The sequence below is a fragment of the Anastrepha obliqua genome, chromosome 1 (genome assembly GCF_027943255.1).
Source record: "Anastrepha obliqua isolate idAnaObli1 chromosome 1, idAnaObli1_1.0, whole genome shotgun sequence".
In the NCBI taxonomy this organism is placed as follows: Eukaryota; Metazoa; Arthropoda; class Insecta; order Diptera; family Tephritidae; genus Anastrepha; species Anastrepha obliqua.
In genome coordinates this window covers 80,002,993-80,029,344 of record NC_072892.1, presented here as the reverse complement: position 1 = coordinate 80,029,344, position 26,352 = coordinate 80,002,993, and the positions used below count along the sequence as shown (strand labels likewise).

Below are 26,352 nucleotides of genomic sequence, written 5' to 3'. Positions count from 1 at the left end.
TGTTCCACCTCTATTACTTACTAACCGCTAACGACAGTCAAAATTATATCACGAATAGCGTTTATTCATTGTTATTGTTGAATAGCCAGTTGGTTTTTACTTCTTTTTGAGTTTATAATAACAAAAAAAAATGTAAGTAAAATCCCAATATACACTTTCTTCTTCAGAGTACCTAAAAACTATATTATGGCCCAAGCAGATTTGTATACGGAATTTTAATACCCAGATTATTATTTTTAAATTATTTTATCATTATAAATTTTTTAAAATACTAAATTTTTACCCAAAGTATATTGGAATACATCAATATCAATAACAAAATCAAATAAATAAAACAATTCAAATCAACAGCAAAGGGTTTTAAAAACAAAAAGAAACCTCATACGCTAAACCCTGCCTAAAGCGAAATATACCACATCTCAATTTCTAGACTAATATTAAGTCGAATCCTTTGGATTTTTTGGACCTTCATACAATCGAAAAAGTCATGCTCACCATTACGGTCTACGATAAGGATAGGCAAGGATAATGCTGCTAATTTGTTCGCCGAATTCTTCAAATCGAATTCCGTTTGTGATAATGATATAAATAAAAGTTGATATATTCTACTGAAGTGGTGGTAGTGTAAAAATGCCCAACGCTGGTTCTACAAAACTTACATTGAGAAACATGTTTGGAAACCTATAATTTCACTTTTTAGTTCAAAATGAGAACAACCCTAATACAGTTAAGTAAATTGTTTCACCTTACCTCATTTATTACCGGCGGTTGTTGTTGCTGTTGCGACTGTTGCTGAGTAGTTTGTTGTAGTTGCCGCTGCTGTTGCTGCGCCTGTTTTTTTGCGCTAACCCTTTTTGGTTTCTTCGGCGCTACCGGTGTTGGATTTCCGTTTGCGTCTACCGTCTTCTTCCTCACATTCTTCGTATTTGGCAATTTATTATCTTTTTTCCACTTCATGCGTCGATTCTGGAACCATATTTTTATTTGCCGCTCCGACAACACCAACGTATGTGCGATTTCGATGCGTCTACGACGAGTGAGATAACGATTATAGTGGAATTCTTTTTCGAGTTCGAGTATCTGATGGCGAGTGTAGGCGGTGCGCTGACGTTTCGGCTCCATGCCCGGCTGATAGGAACCATTAGCTAAAAATATCACAATTAAATTTTAAAAAGTTATTTATGTTAGTTTAATTTAAAAATTAGAAAAGTTTTAGGTATAATTAATTAGAGTTTCGCTGCAGTATTGTTAATATTAGAAATTCACCATACCGCAATAAATACAATAGACTGCAAATAACAAATGTTTAAATTTCGAGATTATTTTGTTTTACAGAAATAACCGCTTTTAGCGTTTGAAGACATCAAATTAATACGACAGCTGAATGCTACGAACTCCGCGCAACTCCCTTAAGCCATACGCATTGTCTTATCTATTCTTACTTTACAAGTAGATGGCGGTGCCAAATGTTCTCGCAGTCAATCAAATTTAACAAAATGTGTACTGACTTCTTGGCTACGGTGAAAATTTTTAATTTAACTTTGTCAGTAAGCGGACACAGTTGTTCATTTTTACGCGAAAGGTGTGGCAATTGATGCCTCTGTCGCAGTCGCCATCACTCGTGGAAAGGCCAAACGGCCAGTGCAAAGCGAGTTTTTATGCAGCAGTACAATTAATCAACATCAAAAATGTGAAGGGCGCGAAGAAAAAGCGGACAATAACTGATAACTAAGTATACAGCTTAAAAGAAAATTTTCCTCAAGGGCAACTACATGCCGCTGTGTAGTGCGGCGGAGGAAACGAGAAAAATCAACCCTTTTTCAACCTAAAGACTCAAGAAAATTGAGTAAATTTTAAATGCATTTGTATCACCTGCTGCCCTAACACAAAAGAAGAAGAATTTTCTTAGCCAATACTACATAATTTCTCCAGATATATATTGAATGTATACATTTATTTGTATAAGTATATTTATTATTAAGATACCATATTCTGGTAGATGGGGCTTCACTGAATAAAAAATATATCAATTTAAAGTGAAATATGATTTGTTCTAAACCAATAGTCATTTTTGATAGGTACGTGTTGATTTGAAATTTGCGGACCAAAGAAAACTGTAAATGGAATCGTAATTCTTTGGTTTCACAATTCGATAAGCAATTTCGCTGAACCTTCCTTCACTCCATAAATGTATAAATAAGATGTAAACGTGACGAGTATTGAGTTAGTAGCATTTTTTGGTGTGAGATAAATAGCAAAATGTCTTAAATAGGTTAAAGTGCCAGAAACTACCAGGAATTATATAGATTAGTGTATATTACATCTGTGGAGTGTTGGCAAAACGAAGAAGGATGAAAAAATTATTTTAGATCATAATTAGTTTCATCCAACCACACCCAATAAAGATAATCAAGTACCAGAACGGTTCGAAACCTTTTCTTAACTGAATATTATTGGGTATTAGTTATCAGAGGAATAGCAAAATGATTTTCAATTGATTTTGACTTTTGCCACCTAACTTCATATAATCGAAATAATGTGCGCTGCTTTCATACTAATTTTGGTTGATTGAAGTCCAAGTGCGCTAGGATTATTTAAAAGCATGACTGGAGATTTAGCAAAGACATTATGTCGCTTCAGCGTTTCGAGGTGAAAAAATCAAGCCTTAAAAAAGTGGTTGTCTGTAAAGTCGGTTTACTGACGTTAGTTTAACTTGACAACGTCATAAGAAAATACTGATGGAATGGTTGCATTTTTCAAAAGAAAATTTAATTTTATTTGTTTGATAGATATTTTGTATAGATATAGAGAAGGAGGTAAATGGAATCGTAATGGAATTGATCAAGTTACATGTACACAAACGTGAAAAAATACGAAACATTTATCAAATTCATGAAAGATATTTTCAATTTCGATTGTGCATCAGTCGTTAATAAGTCAACAACACTAAGAGGCACCATCATCGAGTTGACTTTTTCAAGACACATTACACTCGAAACACTCCCTTTCATTTCCTACTTTTCCTATCATGTGGAAAATATTACCATTTTTTCCTTCATATAAAGGGTGGTTAAATTTCAAGGGCCGATGTTGAATGTGAACTACACCTAAACGTCAGCGACACCGTTGGACTTCTTTCTTTGGGGTTATTTGAAAGAAAAGGTGTACATCAATAAGCCAGCAACAATTCAAGAGCTAAAGAATGAGATAATTCGACACATTAACGGCGTAGAACCTCAATTATGCCTCAGCGTCATCGAAAATTTGGACCATCAGATGGAGGTGTGCCGGCGAGACCGCGGCGGCCATTTGACCTATATTTTATCTTACACGTAATTGAGCCATACCAATATTATCATAATAAAGAGAAACGACAATAATCTCCTAAGCAAATTGGATTTTATTCAAAATCAACACCAGCTCTTGAAACTTAACCACCCTTTAGATAAGGAACTATTTGCATTTGGTGGTCTTTGGAGGTGTGCCAATATTTTATTCCATACGTAATTGAGCCATACCAATATTATCATAATAAAGAGAAATAACAATTATTTCCTAAAAGAATTGTATTTTATTCAAAATCAACACCTGCCCTTGAAACTCTTTATAATAATAAATTAATAATAAAAACATTAAAACAACAGGTATTATTAACAACTAGTCGTCACTAATTATAAATTCGGTAAGGATGATGATGATACAATAGGTTTTATTTTAAATTCTTCAAGTAAATCAGATTAATAATCCTCATAGAGAAATGGTTCATTACTATGCATACAGGAAGAAGGCATATGCAAATACAAATATGTGAATTTATATATATTACATATACGCATATACATACGAGTACATATATATGCTCACTCAAGTAGGGGAGAGCCAGATGTCGAACGTTGCCGAACGCGGGGGCCGATTGTGCCTCTTTGTCGTTCGTGCCGCGCTCTCGCTTGCAGTTCAAGCAAGGTAACGCCGCATGAGCAAGATAAGGCCGCATGTGCAAAATGACGCCGCATTTTTTGGTTATCACGTCAAAAAATTAAGGGTTTGTCTTGAAAGAAAAGTTATGTTCGAATATATATATGTGATTGCCAATTTTGTATGTATTGAGTGTTGCTTTCCATTTGTATCCGTATGTTTACTGTCAAGTGCAGCCACGTAATACATACACACAGAGGTCGCTTCTGGCATGATCTTCGATAACTTATCTCAATCGCTTTTGCTCACTATGGTAAAGATTTTAACATATACGGCAACAAAACTGACGTGACATCAAAATTTCACATCAATGAGATCAGGATATCACTGTTCTCTACATATATCAGTGAAATCCTCAATAAAACAGTCAGAAACAGTACAAAATGATTTCATTATATATTATACTGCTATATTTCCTCATCATCCGAAATCTTCTGATAGTAATTTTAATGTACGTCGTGTCTGCACAGTGTAAAGAAGCGGCTAAAAATGCGTTAAACCTTATGTTAAAATTAAGTTGAGAAAATATAGAACTTATGTTATCTGGTTTTGCTGCTGTTTTAAATTTCAAACAAGAAAAAAATATTGAATTAAATTTTTGAAGAGATCTAAAAAAATTGTCTGGAAATACCTTTCTATTTTATGCAGATATTTTAATTATTTTGTTTGATTGCATTTCTCAACATGAAGTACAAGAAAGTGTTACATTTCATTGTAATGCGAAACAAACAAAGACATACAGAGAATTCACGCAACAGCATAAATGATACAGAAACTATCCTTTGTTATCAATTACAGTTTGAAGTCTACGTGGCTTGGAGTCAACCTAATTTTTTGTGTCTTTTCGACTAATTTGGTTCCGCCTTTTTATGATCAGATTTGTTGTGGATATCATATTTTTTATATTTGTCTTCAAAACTGACCACAAATTTTCGATGACGTTCAAATCTGTTGATTGTGCAGTAGTTTCAACAATGTGGGGACATTTATATATTAACCATGTTTTATCATTTGTGGCTTATGCCTAGCGTTCTTATCTTGATAAAAGCGAATAGCTTCAATTTGTAATTTTCTAGCGCTTCGAACAAAATTTTCTTGCAGAAGTTTTAAATAAAGGTGTGCGCTCATTGGTTCTTTGATAAAGGTCAAAATTCCAACTCCATTTAATGACATGCATGCCCAAACCTTAACGATGTCACCGCCGTGTTTTATGGTAGCTTGCAAATTTTGGGGTTTGAGCGCCGTATTGGCTTCGAGCCGTATGCCAGTTCTGCCATCTGGTCCAAATAAATTTATTTTTACCTCGTCTGCAATAGTACGGGCCTCCAAAATGTTGGGGTCTTATTTAGATGGGTACGTGTAAACTGCAATCTTTTACTTCTATTCCTTGCACTTGCGAAAGATTCATTATGGGCTATTCTGCCATTTAAATTTGCTTCCTTTAGTATTCTTCAAACAGTTTCTGGGTGGAGTCTTATCTTATCTTATCTTTTTGGGTATCATTTCAGTGAAGTTCGCAGCGCTCCTCGCCGGATTTTTCTTTACTTGGCGCACTAACCACTGACACTCTTCATCTGTGAAAGTTTTAGTTGGAGCCAGTCATCACTTATTTACCACACGACTCTCATGCATAAAACGATCAATAATGTGCTGATCCGTTGACGAACGCAAATGTACAATTCCAGCTACTTTACGATACGACATTCCTTTTTTGAAATGCTCCAAAACTAACTCACGCTTTTCTATCGAAGTATGCGGTCCATGGTTAAAAACACAAGCGTACATAAAACTTAATATTGCTCTATGCCAAACTCACTCTACAAACTTTCTCACACTAAAAATATAATTTTGTTTGTTGAAACTTGCGCCGGTGAGAGGACAGTTTTTTATATTTTGTGTTGAGAAATGAAATAAAGCAAAATTAATCAAACATCTGCATACTCTGCTTTTCCATTTTCGCAAAATATTATAAAATATAGAACACTTAAAAAAAAAATCGTATCTGTATCAAATAAGGTGTGAGTGACTGTATCTTCAGAATCGACAGCATCTGCTGAAAGGCAAATAATATAAGCAAAGTCAAAGAACTTCGTACAAAGTTTATTGTCAAATTTTATGGTACATCAGAGCGACGAAAACGATGGACTGTACTATGACTCGGATGACAGTAATTAAACTATTTTCAAAAACATCAACTAATCCGACAATTTGATACTTTTTATTTATTTGAAAATACATACTCATATTTAATATAGCCGCCCCAAGAGGAGTGGGCTTGGCAATTAACCAATTTTCACCATAGTTCAAACATATTTCTTCATTCCTAAGTAGAAGAATAGCATTTACTAGTGAATTTACTAAGAATAGAGTTTACTAATTTTCAAAGAAGTCGGAGTACATTGACAACATCTGGCCGCAACTTACATGCGGACGATACACTGTGCGACCATCCTACCGTTTCATTATAGTAGTATAGATATTATATCGTTGCGTTTGTTTTCAATTATATGTATGGTATGTATAGTACATATAGTATATCAGCCGATATGAATAATATATTTGAAATTATTAAATGTAATCGATTCTAGCACTAGAAAATATCGATTACAACGGAATTTTATGGTATAGTGAGAGTAAAATTTCTAAGTCTGCAGCTTTAAAACTGAAGTACGAGTACATACACTTCATACAAATGTGCACATGTCCACAAATGGATTATATTTTAATTCACCTTTAATACTGTCTACTCCAAGGCAGTTATTGCAATGCTAGCTTACTTGCAATAACTGCCTGGCATTTCGCAATCTAAAAATTCCAATTAAGAGACGGATGGCAATCTGATGTAGGCCTATGTACCTTATTCCTTTCCGCAAATTGCTTTGTCATTGTCTCGGTTTTTTAACAGTCCCAAAGTGTCGATTGCTGTGCTTAATGTGGTAACAAAGAGTGGCCAATTTATTAAAGTGCCATATCATTGATGTGTCACATTTCAATGAAAGAGAAAAAAGACAAGAAAAGCATTTCATTTCTGAGCGATTCATTTAATTTTTCTTTCTCTTCTTTCATTTAATTTTTGAGCATATTAATATAGGCATACAAATGTATGTAAAGAACAAAAGTCTTCGCTGGAAAAACGAAAACGTTTGATTATAAGAAATACATATACATTGTTTTTTTGTTTTTGGAAATAGAGCCAAATAAATAAAAAAAAAAATTTATATTATATTATAACTTTTTTAAAATAAAAACGAATTTTTTCACTGTTATTGTCGGCAAACAACAACTAAATCATTTTTAATTTATTTACTGAAGAGAAATATATCTTTATTTATATTTATAGTATACATTAATAGACAAAACCGAGAAGGTTTCTTGGCCTGACATCCTAATTAGTGGAAACCTTTTGTAAATATTCACCCAGATACATTCCTTTTTCCAGAAACAAGATTTTTATTATTTGGCACGTAGTAAAGGAAGGCGAAATCTAAAATTATTCATTAGACATACAGGGTTTGTTTTTATATTTGTGCCTTTGCAACACTACGTGTGATGATACGCTTTTCTATATTTTTATCGACAAGTTTGCTATTTTTCAGCGTGTACTTTCACTTAAAATTTTCACTTACGAGCTTTACTTCTTTTTTTCAGTGAGTTCAAAATTTCATCTCGTCCAAAAGATGGAATTAAGTAATGAAAATTTTCGTGGGATAATTTATTACGATTTTCGACGTGAATTATCGAGACAAGAGTACATTGATGAACTTAGTTCGACTTTTGGTGGTGAAGTGCCATACTTAGTAACTGGAAACGCTGGTGCAACGAGTTCCAAAAGGCCGTCGATCCCTTTAGGAAGAGATTCGTGTGGGCCGTCCGGTTGCTTTGCCAGAAAGAAATGATGTTCCGTGTCATTTGATAGCTCAAAATTATCATGTGAAATATCACTAGACAGGGTTATTCTTGTGCAATAGTGGTACTAGCTTACATTCAATACAACATAAACACTTCATCATAAAGAAGATTTGTTCTCTTTGCATACTGAATAATTTGTCAATTGCCCAAAAAAGCATTCGTGTCGATTGGTGCAAGGAAATGTTGAAGAAACAGGTAATAAATCTTGGATCTATGCGTATTAGCCAGAAAAAAAACAGCAATCGGCAGTGTGAGTGTTTTAAGACGAGCTTAATCCAACAAAAGTTGTTCCCGAAAAAAGCACCTCAAAGCGAATTGTCGTGTGTTTTTTTAGAAAATCTAGTCGGGGCGCAGCTGTACCAGCAGAGGAACTTAAAAATAAAATGCGAGGTGACCAATTTTCATCGCCTGAAGAAGTTGTTGAGTTGCAAAAGTTCTTTGAAAATAGTTTCAAATGCAGAAGTGTGACTTCGAAGGAGAATATTGTGGAAAACAATGAAGCAATTTTAAGTATTTGAATTTCTTCCAGTGATTTACGGTATAAGCCTTGATGTTGTTCTACGAATGAAGATACATTTAGTTTCATGCCGCCTCCGAATGCAGATGCTTTTTCAGGTTGGTTGCGAGGTTTATCTTTGCCTGCTGCATTTGGGAATACTTTTTTCATGATTTAATGCCTCATGTCTACTGTAGGTCTCGAAGCCTAGCCAACCGAATGGCAGTCACGCACAAACACATTTGACTATGACGGTTACGTTTTAACTTATATATTGCCAATACTTTAGAAATTCTCAAAACATTTAACAGAATGGGTTTCGTGGCTTCAAAAAATCGATTTTTTTTTTGCTTATTAATTTCTACAACATCTCAAGAATATTATCCTAAATTTTCAAGTCGATCCGAATAATAGTTTCGGAAATACAGCCTTCGGAATGTGTGCGCTCCAAGCCACTTTTATTGTTACTCAAAACTTTAAACGTGTTTTTCTCGGAACCGTGTTTTCAAAGTCGGTTGTCAAATTTTCTCGAAAACTACTCAACCGGTCTTGATGAAATTTTACACAGGTGTTCGAAATACAATTTACTCATGCTTGAACGAAGGATTTTGTTTTTTTTTTTCAATTACAACTATTTAAAAAAAAAAAATGTCAACCAAATTTGACAGAAATTTTCAGTTTTTTGCAAAAATGTCTGCCAAAATTCCAATTTTTACTTATTTTTTCTTTCCTTCGTTCAAGCACGAGTTTATGGTCTTAACTAAAGCACTTATTTTTGTTTTTTTCATTTTTGATGAGCCTGTCAGGAGTTATGCTGACAACGCGGCCGCACCTTTTTTTCGAGAGGTCACCGGAAATGACGTCACAATGGAGGAGTTATAATTTTTTTTTTTTTTTAATTTCAGAAAATATTCTTTAAATATGTATCTATAAGACAGAAAACAGTTTGAATTAAATAAATAATATTTTATATAGAAAAAAAATATTGAAAGTAGGCCTTTTTTGATCCGACGAAACCCATGTAACCCCTTAAAACTAATAAGCGCGTTCGCTCTTTGAGCATTTTATATTTAGAATGCGTGATATGCCAGTAAAAAAGAGTTTCAAATACCTAAGTGGTGGTTTTTGAGCCACTTCAAATTTGCACTTTATTAAACTGATTCCAATTTTTTTTTTAATTCTGATCAAATAGTTTGAATCTTAGATTTATAAGATATTTGTTATAGAAAGAACTATATTTTAATAAAAAAATTATGAAAAATAAAAAGCAAAACAATTGAAAGACAGTCAAAATATAGTGTTTCAATACAGCGTTTCTAATTAGTTGACCAGGGGTGTAAGTAGAATTAATATTGATTATTAAACAAAGTATTGTAAGCAAAACATCAAAAACCAATTACAATAGCGTGTGGCAAAGTCTTCGGGAGAGCTGAAAACAATAAAGCCGCTGATATGGGCAATTTTCGGCTTCTCTTTAACAATTTTCCAGGTTTGAAACTCGGTCGTCTTCAACGATCAACCGTTGTGTGTTGTTGTTGTCAGTATGTTTTTTCCTCCGCAATTTATTCATGATTGATCGCACAATTATGACTTGACGCTTTCGAAATTCACTACTGGCAAAGAATGTTGGTGAAGTAAGGAAAGGCACAAAAGTGCAGTACACCGGTTTCGTTGTCACTTTGCTCATATTGACTTTTTTTTACTTTTTTATTTTAGTGGTATCGTTGCGCTGTTGTTCAGGCCATATAGCTGGCTTATTAGACCGGTGCGGCTTAATTTCGTTTATCTTTTTAATCCGAATGCGATCAATTGACTCGCCAGTTGCTAGAGAGTGTGGTTTCAATTCAGCCGACAACGAAAGCGTGTAAATAGCTTAGAACCGATACGGACATCAGCAACTGATCATCCAGATTTGACACCGACCACCGGCTAACAACTACCGGTAACAAGACAACTTCCGTGCCTTTATTGTAATAAACGACAACCTTCCATTATTATTTTCATTCACACCCATCCGCATCTCGGCTTCTTCTTATGTGAATCGTGGTACAAGTATTTCATGAAATATGATTAATTATCGTGACAACACTTTAATTTATAATTTAACGATTATTTCCTTTTACAGTTTTGTTGTCTTGACTTCTTTGTGTTGGAATTGCTGTGCGCGATAAGCTTTTCTCGTCTTGTCACTGGACCACCTTAATACTCATGCATATATAAAAATGATAGTAAATAACTATTTTTTTATTTTTTTCTGATTTTCATTAGTATTTGAATATTTTATGTCATTTTAGTGTCAATTATTTTAATTTTTACAATCGATCAGAGTCAAGCGGGTTTTTTGGCAGAGGTCATATTGTTAACGAAACAAATCGATTGACAGATAGTGGAGAATCGAGGCTTTTACATACATATAAGCATATTTAATTACTTTCGAACATCTATTTAACTTTTTACCAATGTGTGTAACTGGTATCTTCTACTTAAATTTAAATGTAAAACTTATAGTCTTTGTAATTTACTCTAAAGTGAAAAGGCGAATTCTAATTAAATTGCATTAGAATTCAAAATATTAGAAAATATGCAATAAAATATGCCATCTCATTAATTTGGTTTCATTTGAGAATACATACATACACTCGTACATGTTGTACATACAAATATTATAGGTGCAGAAATGTGTGTAACCACGCGAGCATTCTAAAAATTGAAACACATACTATACAATTTTTTTTTTATAAATTCATAAGTACACATATAGTTTTATGTATACGGACATATACATACATATGTGCTTACAATATACATACATATGTGCTTACAATATATATGGATATATATTTTAAATAGCTATGTGTGTCAAACTGCAAATGCTTTGAAGAAAAAGCAAGTCAACATTTCAACAACAGCGGGAGCTGCATCAGCAGCTTGTCACATGACTTGCAATTTGTTAGGAAAAATAAATATTGTATGAGCTCATGAAACATACGAACACACGTTACTCGTTCGTGGTTTACAACCCACTCTCACTCGCTACGCTACTTCGTATTAAAGTAGCGAAAAATACTTGTACATTTAAATTAAACACTGCGGACGAATTAGACACCCTTCAACACTGAAATTGCTAATCCGTTGCGCAGAATGTGGGGAGCTCTGAAAAGAAGCTACTTTAGATATGAATAAAACCAAAAAAGACTTGTATTATGTTTAAACTGCTGTAAATTTGCTTTGTACTATTCCACAGTGGTGCATCCAGAAGCTCGACGAAGATGGGTTCAATTTAGAAAGAACAAAGGTTCTCCTTTAGTGCAGTACGTATTTTTAAATATTTCATAGGAAGCTAAAATAACTAGGCCAAATAAAATTCAACTGTGATTAAGGATGTGGTCATTCGCGCACACCAAAAAAAAAAATAAATTAAAAATTGAATTTTCTAAACTTTTCGTAGGTAGGAAAGTATAGATTAAGATTTTTGACCTCCCCAAACCTTGAGAAATATATTTACAGTGCTATAAGATTTAGTAATAGATTTTGGGTAACTGCACGAGCTTTTAAACGTAACAAATCGCGTTCCAAAATCACTAATTAATGTTTTTTCTTGATAGCAAATTTAAATATATATAATATCTATATTTGTGTCTGTATATATCAAATATACAGCGTTTTTCAATAAGTGCGCTTCAACTTTTTCCCGATAGGGAGGGCGAACGACGCAATATTTTTTATTTTTCGCTTATTATTTGTAAACTTCATTAGTATACATTTCATCATGGAACGCTACACACTTGAGCAACGCGCTAAAGTTATTCAGGCTTATTATGAAAACGGGCGTTCAAATCAAAATGCATATCGCGCACTTCTTCTTCAGTAAGGACGCACATTTTCACCTCAGTGGATTCGTCAATAAGCAGAATTTCCACATTTGGGCGAAAGATAATCCAAGAGAGATTGCCGAAAAACCAATGTACCCACAAAGTTAAGTAAGTTAAGTAAGTTCGATGAGCGCATTATTTCCAGAAACGGACCGGTCGAATGGCCGCCGCGCTCGTGTGATTTGACGCCTCTAGACTATTTTCTTTGGGGTTATGTGAAGTAATTGGTCTACAGTAACAAGCCGGCGACGATTTGTGAGCTCAGAGCCAATATTGCTGGAATTTCAGCCGATTTATGCAAAAGAGTGGTCGAAAATTGGGTTCAACGATTGGACTTCGTAAAACGTGCACGCGGTGGTCATGCAAAAGAAATCGAATTTCATACTTAAATGTATATGTTCAAACTCGATAATAAAAAAAAATTAGTTAAAAAAGTCAAACCGTTTGTGTTTTATTCAAAAAAAAGTTGAAGCGCTCTTACTGAAAAACGCTTTATAAATTGTTCAAATCCCCCCTTAAAATATAAAACAATCCTATTTTACTAATTAATTATTCCCGTATATTAATTCATGCGGAAGTGCAGAATTTATGCATTAAAATTTGCAAAATTTAATTTTATTATTAGAAATTTAATAACATAAGTAATTTTATTCTTCGGGCCCCATTAAGTGTTTGCACCCAAAAAAAAATTAAAACTCGATTTACCAGCCGTTTCTAATAATAACAATAATAATGATAATAAAAATACATTCCATATGTCGCCCGCTGTAGCCGAATGGTTTGGTGCGTGACTACCATTCGGAAATGCCTAGGCTTATATCTCCGTGAATGAAACACCAATTAATAGAAAAGTTTTTTTCTAATAGCGGTCGCCTCTCGGCAGGCAATGGCAAACCTCCGAGTGCATTTCTGCCATGAAAAAGCTCCTCATAAAAATATATTGCCGTTCGGAGTCGACTTAAAACTATATCTGCCTCCATTTGTAGAACAACATCAAGACGCTCGCCACAAATAGGAGAACATCTTCGGTCAAACACCCAAAAACGGTGTAAGCGCCAATTATATATTCCATAAGTATGCAGGCTAGATTTTCCAAATACGCAGAAGTTTCATACGTTTTGCCATTTACAGTGTCTGGTGATAACTATGAAAATAAGTTGAAACAAAACGCCCCTGCAAACGTCCTGTCTCAGAATCATGGTTTTCCCAGCATCCCAGAAAAAGTATAATATTCTGTCCCGAAAAAATGATGCAACACTTATAAATTGCCACTACAATTGCCCGAATGCACTTCTTTTTTCATCACATAGAAACTTGCGATAGTCATTTTGACTGGTACTGGATAAGTGTAAATAACAAAAAATATATTTCTTATGAATATAAATAAAATAATATAGAGCTCATAAAATTTATTCTTTAGTTATAGCTATAAAACTCATGATATCATAACGGAAAGAAACGCGATATATAGAGTATTACAATTTGGAAAAGAGATTTACCAGGTGACCAGTATATCACCAGTTATATAAAATAGTTCTCATTAATCAAAGCTGCATTTGAAAAAGTTGAAAAGGACTAACAATTATAATTTGAAGTATAAGGATTTGGTTTAAAAGCCAGTTATTTTATTGTTTAACTTTTGTTTATCACATCTAGCTTAAGCCTTTTTTCAAGCCTATTGCTTATATTTGTAATCTTTAAGCTTCTGCTTAGCGTATAACCTCAAATGGAAAAGTTCAAGGGACTACAGTCGGGTGAGCTGGGAGTCATTCATCCTTGGGAATAAAATCGACTAAATTTTGTTCACATCAGTCTTGAACAAGTTTAGCAGCGTGTACCTGTTTGCGGAAATAAGTAATATTTATATCCATACATTTTCTCAGCATTAAAATTTAAATGGTTCATGCGATATATATTATACCAAACCACTACAGATGAAGAAATCAGAATAAATGATATCATCACCAGCGTGCCAGAACATCAGTAGGGTTGATCTATCTCTTCGTTCCTTTATTGTTATATTGATATTTTTGGGCATACTTCGTGTTGACCTCTCGCAATTTCTTCGATTCCGCTCTCTCATAACCTCGCTTTGAAATTGTTTGCAATTATATATATGTATAAATATACATATATTTACATTCAGAGTTTAGCAGCAATGAAATGGTTTCAAGATCGAGGCTGGCTGTTAAAAGAACGGGTATGGAAATTTACCAACTGACGTCCCGAATGCACGCAGGTTACTATATAACGAGTGTTTCTGTTTGCTGTTGAATAGCAAAGTGACCAATATGATGCTCGGCCAAACATATCATCCAACTCAGCAAAATTTTACGAGTAAGTGGCGGAATTTCGCAAAGGACGAAAACGCTTATACTCCCAAATAAGCAGAAGAAATAATGCGTCTAATTCAAAAATGTAGTTCAATTATATATTTTTGATTTTACGACCATGACTCTAACACTTGTTTCGTGCTCGTACTTGTAAAAAGTCGTGTAAATGAGATAACTTCAAATATTTTCCCAAAATTCCATGGAAAAAGTAATAACCACATAATAACCATCCGTATTTATTAAGCATAAACAATTAACTTTTATTAGAAAATAATTTAAATTTGTGTAAAGTTAAAATTCAATCTTCACATACATACAACATATAAAAGTTTAAATTGAAATTAGGAGTAAAAATTAGTTTCATAAACTCATCGCTACTACATACAGTCGACCTAATATAAGCGTGGCCGGCAAAAAGCGACAGCCTGAACGAACTGTTCAGCATCCAGTTTAAGTTTATGTTTCGGGCCTTCACATTCACCTGATGCCAACCCTATTGAAAATGTTCAGGCATTGGTTAGTAAAAACTCAAACAGTTATCAAAGCAAATTCGACTGATTTAGAGCCGATTACCTACACAGGTTCATGTTTATCCATGATTTCTTAATTGGAACGAATGTTCACCCCTCCTTGAAATGTTCACGCCGCAATGATTTTCTTTTCATTAGAATTTTACAAAATTAATTACGCCCCAAAAGGGGCAATCAGCAGATTGTTAAATGAATAAAAGTCTTACACTAAAATTAAAAATGTCTATATATTTGGTAATGGTAATGTGTTTAAGTCTGCCTAGTTCTCACATTATTTTACTTCTAGTCGATTGAACATATTTAAATAAATAAATAAAGGAAATTTCAATCGTTATTAATGGCTTCTGATGGTTCTTTCATTGTTACAAAGTCTGTTATTAGTAACGTTTTTGGTTTCACAAGTTGCTTATAGAATTTTTGATATTCAGCTACATAAGCCTAAGATTACGTTGGCAAAGTTAGTTCTAGAATGTACTTATTGCATCGTTTCACGGAACACATCGTTTAAAAATTACCGTTCCCGCCCATTTTTAATACAACCTACGGTGGAAAAAGAGTAGTAGTTGTACCAAGTTTTATTGAAATTTATTAATTTTGCTTGAGTTATTATTCACACGGAGGGACACATGAGCATACTAATCTGAGCATTGTGGCACGTATAAAGTCTTTCTCACTTCCTTTGTGCTTCTACATGCATATGAACTAAATTATAATACTCTTGTGCACGAGTGAGCGCGGGTATAAAAAATGTAAAGCTTTCAGACAGGTTAGAGACATGACTTTGGATGGTTTTTATACCAAGTAACTAACAACATTTATGGAAATAAAAATTTAAAACGTATTTATTTTTCACATATTTTTCTTACTTTTTAATAAGTCGCTTACTATTCTCTGTTTCTAAAAATACTCCAGCGAGTAGCTAATTTTAATGTTGTGGCTCCAACTAAAAGCTTAATTTACAATAAAGATTTGAAAATTTAATGAAAGGAAAACCCGATGAAATTGGTGGAACAAAGAATTCTAACAATCACTCGCTCGAACAGTGAATGACTAAGTACAAAAGCTACAAACGTCCTTGAAATTTCTTTCAACCAGCTCAATCCAAATAGTAGACAAACTACACAATTGCGCATTAAGTCTACTATTTGCTTTGTTGTTATACCCAATACATGCATATACAACAAGACTATTATAACTTTATTCAACCAATAATTTCTGTGCATTTCATATATTCTTCATCTCATAACCAACAAGTTTTATCAATAAGTGCAGACTTCCAGTATGAGTTTTGATTAAATTTTTTTTATTAACGCATCTTATACAATATACAGAGGCGTTATAGTATTACATCAAGTATGTAAATAATAATTCTAAATTACTTAAATCTATTAAAATTTTAACAAGAAGCATTTTATATTTTAAATATTATATGTATATGCACGCAAGGAATATAAGTAAATATAAAATGTACCTATACTACTCGCTTTTCATGGGGTCTGCACTGTTACGCACTGTTGTCGTCTTTACGTAGTATTCAGCTGAAAAAACTTTAATTAGAAAATATTTTGAAAAAACTCTAGTCCATACACTCCTATCTACAAAAATATAATCAGCCCTATCACTAAATCCAGCGTGGGTTCGTTTTCGTTAACTCATCGAAAATGGCATCACTGCATTCAAATAGCTACGAAAGTAGATTCAAGATTCAATGAATTCATTCGGAATGCAAAATCGTAGAGTTTCGTAAAGATTTTCTGCGACAAGTGGTAGGAAAATGTTACGAAAGCATTACCCAATAAAGTGTAATAAAGTATTTTTTATAAGTTATTTATTTAAGAAAATTCAGTCTAACGCTACATGCATATGTATTTGTGTAAACAGGTTTGAAATGGTTACAATACGCCCATGGTAGGTACAGCTACTGTAACTTCTCCAGGCGAAGTTACAAATGTCTCAAGGATTAGCGATCTGCCCCAAGACAAAAGCGACGGCATTTTGTTATTTCACTTGTTATTTTATCAAAATTGACCTCTGGCATACACCGTCATATCGACTTTTACTCGCAGCGTCGAGCCTGAAAAATATGTAATATATCCTTCAAAACGGCGGGAAATGCAAATTGGTGCATTAAAATTTTCCCTGACTAAAATGTTAATCTAGACTGAAACATTTTGAAGAAAATGATAAAATAATATTATGCTTAATAGATTAATAGATTTCGTTTACTTCTCAAAGCGCTTACTTCGTAATGATGGTAGCTTCCCCCAGCGAAGAATTAATCGGAATTTATGAACTTATTTTAAAATTAATTTAAAAATTAATCAATTTGTACCCTAACGAGAACTTTTATGAACCTACATTGTCTGCTCCATTTCGAACGTATTGCAACATCGAAGAAGTGTTCGTAGAAATATCCTCTCCTCAAGCGCAATAACAAAGGCTAATGACTCAATTTTTTCATACATTTTATTTACAAGCCGAAGCACTTTATTTTCTTTATTCTATTTGATTTCAAAATAACGAAATGTGGAAACTGAATCTGTCAACACTTTATATTCACCGGAATTCAGTGATATTTATTATTTCATATTGGTAGCGAACATTCGTATTCATAATTTTTCTACGATGAATTCAGTAATAAGTCTCTTAAACCACTTTTTGATATTAGCAAAAAAAATTAAAATAACTCACGCAAAATAAGTTTGGGCTGAAAACTTAAAGTGGACCACAACCTACTACTAGTATTTTATACATATGTATTCATGTGCATGCATTTCATAACGGAAATACATATATCACATATCTTATAACTTATCTTTCCATACCCAAGCGGTGCTGATCGATGGCGAGTTAACTTGTCAATGCACTTGCAAGAAACTCAGGACGTTATAGAGTATTGAAAAAGCTTTCATGATGATGTTTGGATGCTCCTGTAAGGTATTATTACAGTAGACAAAAAATTCAGTTTATTATGTTCATATACACTTTCTATTAAAAAAAACGAACTTTTCACAAATAGAAATATATTAATGAAAATGTTTGCCTTCTGCTTTGATACACAGTTTTGCAAAATAGTGAACACAATGAATAATGAAATAATTTGCCTTTTTATTGGAGAATAAATCACCACCAATGAAAGGACGATCGACTTTATGGTTCTCTGCCAGCTTTCACGGTATAAATCTTGAAACTCTGAAAAGTTGTGTGCAAAGTTTGAAATTTTGCGTTATAAGGTTTTTATTGTAGTAAGAACCATATTTTTATGAATAAATAATGATGTACTTATAATTTTGCAACAGGTTGTGTGTGATAAGAAATCGTAGGGGTACGATTTAGTAGTGGTTAGGGCAGGTATACAGTACTAATACGAGTACGCCACTTAGTAACTAACTCAAATATGAATTGGGTATAAAAACTCTTTAACTAACTCGCTTCTTTCTTGCTTTTCGTTCACTGGTTCCTACAAACCAACTCTGTATTGACCAACATACAGCACAGCATTTTAATTGATAAATACCCATCAGCTGATGCCCCACAGCTCTGGGTCTTGTACTATATTTCGAAAACTTCGCATTGAAAATCCCTTAACAATTGAGAGTTTAATTAGCGTGAATTCCAGCTCCAAGGCAGGGGGTACGAAAACAATGTATTCTAAAGGCACATGCCACCACGTTTGTTTTTGTTTTTTGTATTTCCCTCCATTTGTTTCTTTTTCTTTTTAATAACAATAAGGCACTGAGTGCCGTGTTTTATCCGACGGAGCGCTAATTATGCTTTGGTGGTATGGCCAATGTCGCAGTGAGCATTTTTTTTTTGTTTTTTCTTGGAGCATTCGCTGATTTGCTGTTTGATGATGTACTGAAGGGGAAGAACTGAATCGGTGTTAATTCGCCGCTCGTTCGTTAGTAAATGCGTCTCCAATCCGATTGATGTATTTGTCTCTTTGTCAATTCGATTGTCTGGGACTGCTGTTTTCAGCGAAAACGAGTATTCGTACTTCATCTGTCATAAAAGCGAACTTTTCAAATTTAACTTCGTCATCTCGACATTGTCGACATTGCGTTATTGTGTGGGTTTTTGTTGTTGTTGTTTTTGTTGTTGCTGAGGTGGGGAAGCTGACGATGACGGTGTTGCTTGTTGTGCTCAAATGTTGTTCTTCTTGCTGCTGCTGTTTTGTAGTTTTTTCAATATTTTCTTGTTGTATTTCGATTTTACAATTCATAACCGTCTGCACTGTACATTTTTCGCAGCATCTGTGCGCCGCCTGTATCTCCTTGGAGTGATGGATGTGATTTTTCGCTAGTCATCGAGTGACTACACGCGCACGCCTTGCCTTTGCAACATTTGGGAACCTCATCAGGGACAGGCGGCCGGGCAGGCTGTAGCGAATGAGTACGAGTATTTGCCATTGAAACTCGGTTACAAGGCTGTGTACTCGCATGACCAGAGATTTATTGAATTCGTCCATGTTTAAACGTAATATTGAACTTGTACTTTGAATTATTTCAGCGCATGCTGATTTACTGGTATTTTGCCTTTTTAATCTGTATTTGCTCTTTTTCATTGTGCGCCAAATAAAAGTAATCTAAGTAGTAGTAAGTAGTAATTTCGAAATATTCAACAAATGTAAATTCTATGTATCTATTTAAAAGAAAAAATATTATAGTTTGCTTCTGTTCTCTGATTTTGATTCCCGTGTAACCGCGGCATTATGTCTTATGATCACTTTTAGTTTTCAATATCCAACTGTTTTTTTTTTTCATAAAAATGTAGCTTATGGTCTAACAAAACCCATATACCTAAAACAAAATTTCTAACTTAAAAAAAAATTCACAAATTCCACAATTATTTCATCCCAATTCCACGGATTTTAGTTAGAGTTCCTGGAACAATTTTTGGTATGCAGTTTTATCGAGTATTAAATTTTAGTTTAATGAAGTGCAAGTTTGAACTAGGTAAAGGATTGAGTTAATTTTTTATAATTTTTTTCACTGACGGTGTTGCGCATTTTTTCCATATAACAAATGCATGACATTTTTTAATGCGAGACAATTCATGGTATATGAAATGGGTGTAAATGATGCCATTGAAGGCAGATCGGTTTGGGTGAAAAATTTATGGAAGGGATTTCAGAAAATCCGTATTACACATCGACGACAAGAAAATTATTTAAAGGGCCTCAAAGCTTGTGATCCACCCCGTCGAAGAAAGATTTTGAGTTCCACCAGCGCTATAATAAGACACTTTCCAGAGAAACTGAAAGATTTCAGAAGTAATGGATAATTTCCGTAGCGGAGATGATGGTGATCTTGCTGATGGTGGTCAAGGATGATAGATTACAAGGCTTGGCCATCCGAAACGAAATTTTGAAATGCTATTACGTCATAGAGGATTTGATAGAGAAGAGAGGCGAATGAAATGAAACCAAATTGTGTAAAGTGAGGTTAGTTGAATACAATCATTCATTGCTCAGACAGCAACGAAGTAACATGAGCAATAGGTGGGTTGATTTTTTCGTATATCACCAACATAGCCTCAGTTTTTGCCGACCTATGTTGCCAGCAAACCGCTGTCACATCCCTTGTCGCGTCAACAAATTAGCTGATTCCTTCCAAATCGCTGAGACTCGATTAATGGTTTACTATTGGCCACACCTTGTGTAACCACCGTGCATGGTGAAGGCTCATCAAGGCTGACCGAGCAGCAAAACCGATTCCAAGCCCCTGCTCTTTTGCCTTGCGTCAAAAGGTCGTGCATGGAATACAATGGAACATTCATTCTTGTATTACAAATAAAGTAAGAAACCGCAACTGCTCGGTTTAATATCCGCAATTCTCTCAATTAGTAAATTTACTACAATAGGCTCATAGTTCAATTACGTGTTTTTTATGGTTCTTATTAATTCTTTAATAATAAAGAATGGCCGCGACGGTCACTCGCGAGATCGGAAAGTAAAGTATGCAAAAAAAGGTGTAAATATTTATATTCAAACATGTGTGTACGTAAAAACTATTCGTTGTTTCAAACATGTATACGTATGTGTATTCGTATACCGCTCAACTGAGTGTGCAAGCCGGTGCGTAATGTGAATTGAAAATACCGACACTGCGTTGTTAATTTATTTCAATAAGATAATTTGAGGTATAAAATTCCATATATTACAATATAAGAGCTTAAGTTTGATACTGTGTCGTTGGCACTATGTTAAACAGTTTGTTCAACTTTCCAGTCAAACAATTTTGTTTAATGAATTTTTGTTAATCTATACCACCCCTCATTTCATTACTCGGTGATGAGAACACTAGGATGAAACCCTGGCTGTGCCATTATTTATATATATAAGGTTGTCAAAAAAGTCTTGCGGTATTTTTATTGAATTTTCAATTGTTCATAAAATTGGTTATAATAATGCGATTTAAGTCAAATAAGCGCCGTTTTGTACGATGACGAGTTCCCAACGAAATGCCAACTTCATAATGCCCCTCTTATAGAAGCTCGCTTCCCTATGTCAAAAAACTCGGAGAGCCAATTTTCACAGGACTCTCTTGTGGACAACTTCCGACTACCAAGCTCGTTCGCCATGGACAGAAATATGTGGTAATCACTTGGTGCGAGATCCGGACTATACGGTGGATGCAAAAGAACCTCCCATCCGAGCTCCCGGAGCTTCTGGCGCGCCACCAAAGATGTGTGTGACCTGGCGTTGTCCTGATGGAAGACAATTCGACCTCTGTTGATCAAAGATGGCCTCTTCTGCATGAGTGCTGCATTCAAGCGGTCCAGTTGTTGGCAGTACAGGTCCGAATTGAGCGTTTGGCCATAGGGGACCAGCTCATAGTGGATGATTCCCTGCCAATCCCACCAAACACACAGAAGAACCTTCCTGGCCGTCAATCCAGGCTTGGCCACCATCTGGGCAGCTTCACCGCTTTTCGACCACGACCGTTTGCGCTTCACGTTGTCGTAAGTGACCCACTTTTCATCGCCAGTCACCATCCGCTTCAAAAACGGGTCGATTTTGTTGCGATTCAGAACCGATTCGCATGCATCCATACGGGCAAAAATGTTTTTTTGCGTCAAGTCGTGTGTCACCCATACATCGAGCTTCTTTTTGAATCCAAGCTTCTTCAAATGGTTTATAACGGTTTGATGACTCATGCTCAGCTCTTGACCGATGCTACGGCAGCTACTATGCCGGTATCTTTCGATCAACTCAGCGATTTTATCGCAATTTTTGACGACAGGCCTTCCGGAACGTGGCGCATCTTCGATCACCTCTGCACCAGAACGAAAACGTTCAAACCATTGTTGTGCGGTGGAAATGGAAACTGTATCGGGTCCATAAACTGCACAAATTTTATTGGCAGCATGAGATGCATTTTTGCCTTTATCGTAGTAGTACTGTAAAATATGCCGTATTTTCTCTTTATGTTGCTCCATGTTTGTGACGCTATAACTCACGAACGACTAAAAGCAAACAACAATTAATCAAACACGTATTAGCACGTGAAAAGAGCTTTCCAAAAAGCTCTAGCGTGAACCCATGCGACGAATACAACTAGAACTACGCGCTTGCAAAGACAAGCTTGCGGAAATACCGCAAGACTTTTTTGACAACCTTATATAATTCCTGCTTACACCCTTTTTGGTGTTTGGCCGAGTTACTTCTCTGATTTGTGTCGTGCGTCTTAATGTTGTTCTACAAATGGAGGGGCCAACAGTTCTAAGCCGGCACCGCACGACGAAGGTTTTTTGATGAGGAGGTTTTTTGATGCAGAAATACACTTGGAGGTTTGCCATGGCCTGCCGAGGGGCGACCACTATTAGTATTAGCAAAACTGTTTCCACCATTTGGTGCTCCATGCTTGAACCCAAGCACCACCAAGCACTAACTCGTTGGCCAATTTTCAATATTCCTCCTTCTAAACAGCTTATCAGAGTAATATAGGGAAGGGTAGCGCCACACCATAACATTCCTCACTAAAATCATATTGACACAATTATGAGCCCAAGAAAAATATCTATGTTGTGGCTTTATCAGGGACAGTAACCTCTTTTACCGCTTATGGAATATTTAAAACCCAGAATGGTTTAGGTATTAGCGAACATACAATATATACTGTTACCAGGATTCTACGCTATTGCAGCTTATTCATATGGGACCATGCTTAGGAGAAAAACACTAGATGAGGTTAATAAAAATTTCAGAGATATTCGACGAAATAATCACCTTCGGAGCTGCTGTTACAAATTCAGGTAGTTCGGAAATGAAAAACTATGAACAAAGAAAATAGTATTTATAACGAGTTTTTTCTTAGCAATTTTTATCAATATAAAGATTTGTTAGTTAACGGTTTAACGATTAGCATTGCGGCCGAGAAGCGATGCTTTTCTGTTAAAATCTCGGAGGTAAAGAGAAGCTCCTCTGAAATTACATAATGCCAAAATTACTCTCAAAATTTCACTTCAGTCTGCATAATCCTACATTCTCTCTTCGTGATTTTAACTGATATGCTGATATGCTATTAAGCATCCCGAAACTCCCAAAAGAATATTAGGTCCCACTCCAATTACACTGGATCACAAATTTCAACTTTTTTTCTGCACCAGAGACGCCGTTATGAAATTCCTATGTAAAATCACCGTCTGATTCCGAAAATCAAGGTTATTTTTTATTCTATGGTAACGTTTTTGAGATATTTACGAATTACCGTTATTTCAAAAAAACAAAAAATTGGGCCCACTTAATCATATATATCTCGAAAACGAATTGAGCGATTCCAAAACCGTTTAAAGCTTTTAAAAGGTAATAAAATTTCCTATAAACTGTGTGTAAAACACTTTTTGCTAGGCCCTGCAGATTCAAAGATAACGAACTATCATAACGGATTTTTTAAATTTTTTTAGTAAAAATATAAAAAAATGTGTACTTTGAGAGAAAGGATCTCGAAAACTTTTTACTTTTTCGTGTATTTTTTGTTTTCACTCTAAGCTCTGTTTTATTACAAACAAAATAAACTTTGATTAAACAAATTCGATGAACTAATACAAAAGTTACAAGCATTCAAGTAAATATATCCATATAGTAAAACTTAAGTACCCTACAAATAGTAGCATATGTACATATGATTCTGTCATATGTACATATGATTCTTAAACTATCTATTTAGGCGACATATGAAATTTATTACACCAATGAAGTGGAGGGAACCAACTTGCCATTCAACGGACTGCTATATTTGTACTACAAAAGTATTTGGGGTTGGAAAGTCAAGAAAAGTAACCTATGCGAGCGTATCTACAGTGTCATTACCAGAACTAAATTCAACGGAAGCTACATTGCCAGAATCAAATTTAACTTTAGTTTCGGCTCCAGTTTCATTGTCAACAGCAGTATCTGATTACGCGGCATCATGTTGTACTGAATTGCAAACGGAAAACGAAAGAAACCCTTTGTCACAAGCACAACTCAATGATTGGATAAGGGATTTGGAATTGTCAAAAGAAAAGGCCGAACTACACGCCTCTCGTATGCAACAATTTAAATTTGTTTCATCCGATGTTAAGGTAACATATGATAGGACTCATCACGAACAATTCTCCCAGTACTATACGAAGAAGGACAGTGTTTGTTATTGCAAAAACATTGCTGGTCTATTTAAACAGTTTGGTGAACCATATGATTCAAAAGAGTGGCGATTGTTCATAGACGGCAATAAATTAAGTTTAAAGGCCGTATTATTGCATATTGGCAACCAAAAGCCATCTATCCCGATCGCGCATGCAGTTAATACGAAGGAAACATATGAGACAATGCAAAAATTGCTTAAATTAATTAAATACGAAGAACATGATTGGAAAATATGTACCGATCTAAAAGTCGTTGGAAAGCTATGTGGTCTATAACCTGGATACACAAAATACTGTTGCTTTCTATGCAAATGAGATAGCCGAGCACGTCAAGACCACTACATCATAAAGGATTGGCCAGAACGAATCGCGTTTCAAGTTGGGGTGCATAACATAAAATACTCATACTCCGCTCCACATCAAGCTCGGCCTTATCAAAAACTTTGTCAAGGCTTTGGACAAAGAAGGCGAAGCTTTTCATTATTTGAAAACAATCTTTCCACAGATTTCAGAAGCAAAAATAAAGGAAGGGATTTTTGTGGGGCCGCAAATAAGGAAAATAATGGTCAATACCCATTTCAAAGAACTATTGTCACCAGTGGAGGCAGCGGCGTGGGACTCTTTTGAAAAGGTCGTTACTTCTTTTTTAGGCAAACACAAAAGTCCTTCGAGCTGATAGAGAACGATTTAATCAAAAACAATGCGGAAATGGGTAAATAAAAAACACATATAAGACCGTTATATATACAATATATATATATATGTATATAAGACCGTTTTCTCAGTTAACTTTAAAACTAAACAAAAAATTTTAAAGCAAATTTTTAAATTTACATGAGAATATATAGCTCTTAATCTAAATTTATTGCCCTGCTCCGAACAAACAAGAACGACCAAAATTTGTTCTGAATTGGAAGATTAACCCAGCCTAAGAAAATTATATGCTAATGTGTCACTTACGTATTTATCTAATTCCTTTTTTAATTTTCTTTCAGGAGTAAATATGTCTTTAAAAATTCATTTTATGCACTCCCATTTAAATTTTTTCCCGCAAAATCTTGGCGACGAAAGTGACGAGCATGGCGAAAGGTTTCACCAGCAAATGAAAATGATTGAAAGTCGGTATCAAGGATTCTGGGATGTCGCTATGATGGGTGACTACTGTTGGTTTCTCATAAGAGAAACCGATCCTTATATAAATAAGCGTCAAAACAAGACACATAACTTTTTCAATTATAAAATAAGATCATAGAGTTAAGACAGAATACATACAGTACATATGCTATTATTTGTAGGATACTTAAGTTTTACTATATGGATATATTTACTTGAATGCTTGTAACTTTTGTATTAGTTCATCGATTTTGTTTAATCAAAGTTTATTTTTTTTGTAATAAAACAGAGCTTAGAGTGAAAACAAAAAATACACGAAAAAGTAAAAAGTTTTCGAGATCCTTTCTCTCAAAATACAATTTTTTTTATATTTTTACTAAAAAAATTTAAAAAATCCGTTATGATAGTTCGTTATCTTTGAATCTGCAGGGCCTAGCAAAAAGTGTTTTACACATAGTTTATAGGAAATTTTATTACCTTTTAAAAGCTTTAAA

The 26,352-nt window shown here is 34.6% G+C and overlaps 1 protein-coding gene across 1 annotated transcript in view; it reads right to left on the bottom strand.

The window, feature by feature from the left end:
- Nucleotides 1-26,352, bottom strand: part of LOC129248494 (homeotic protein deformed) — a 59,364-nt gene that overhangs the window by 6,766 nt on the left and 26,246 nt on the right. The window contains exon 4 of the mRNA XM_054888059.1: nt 751-1,145. Within this exon, the coding sequence (XP_054744034.1) occupies nt 751-1,145 (395 nt within the window). The remainder of the gene's footprint in view (nt 1-750; nt 1,146-26,352) is intronic.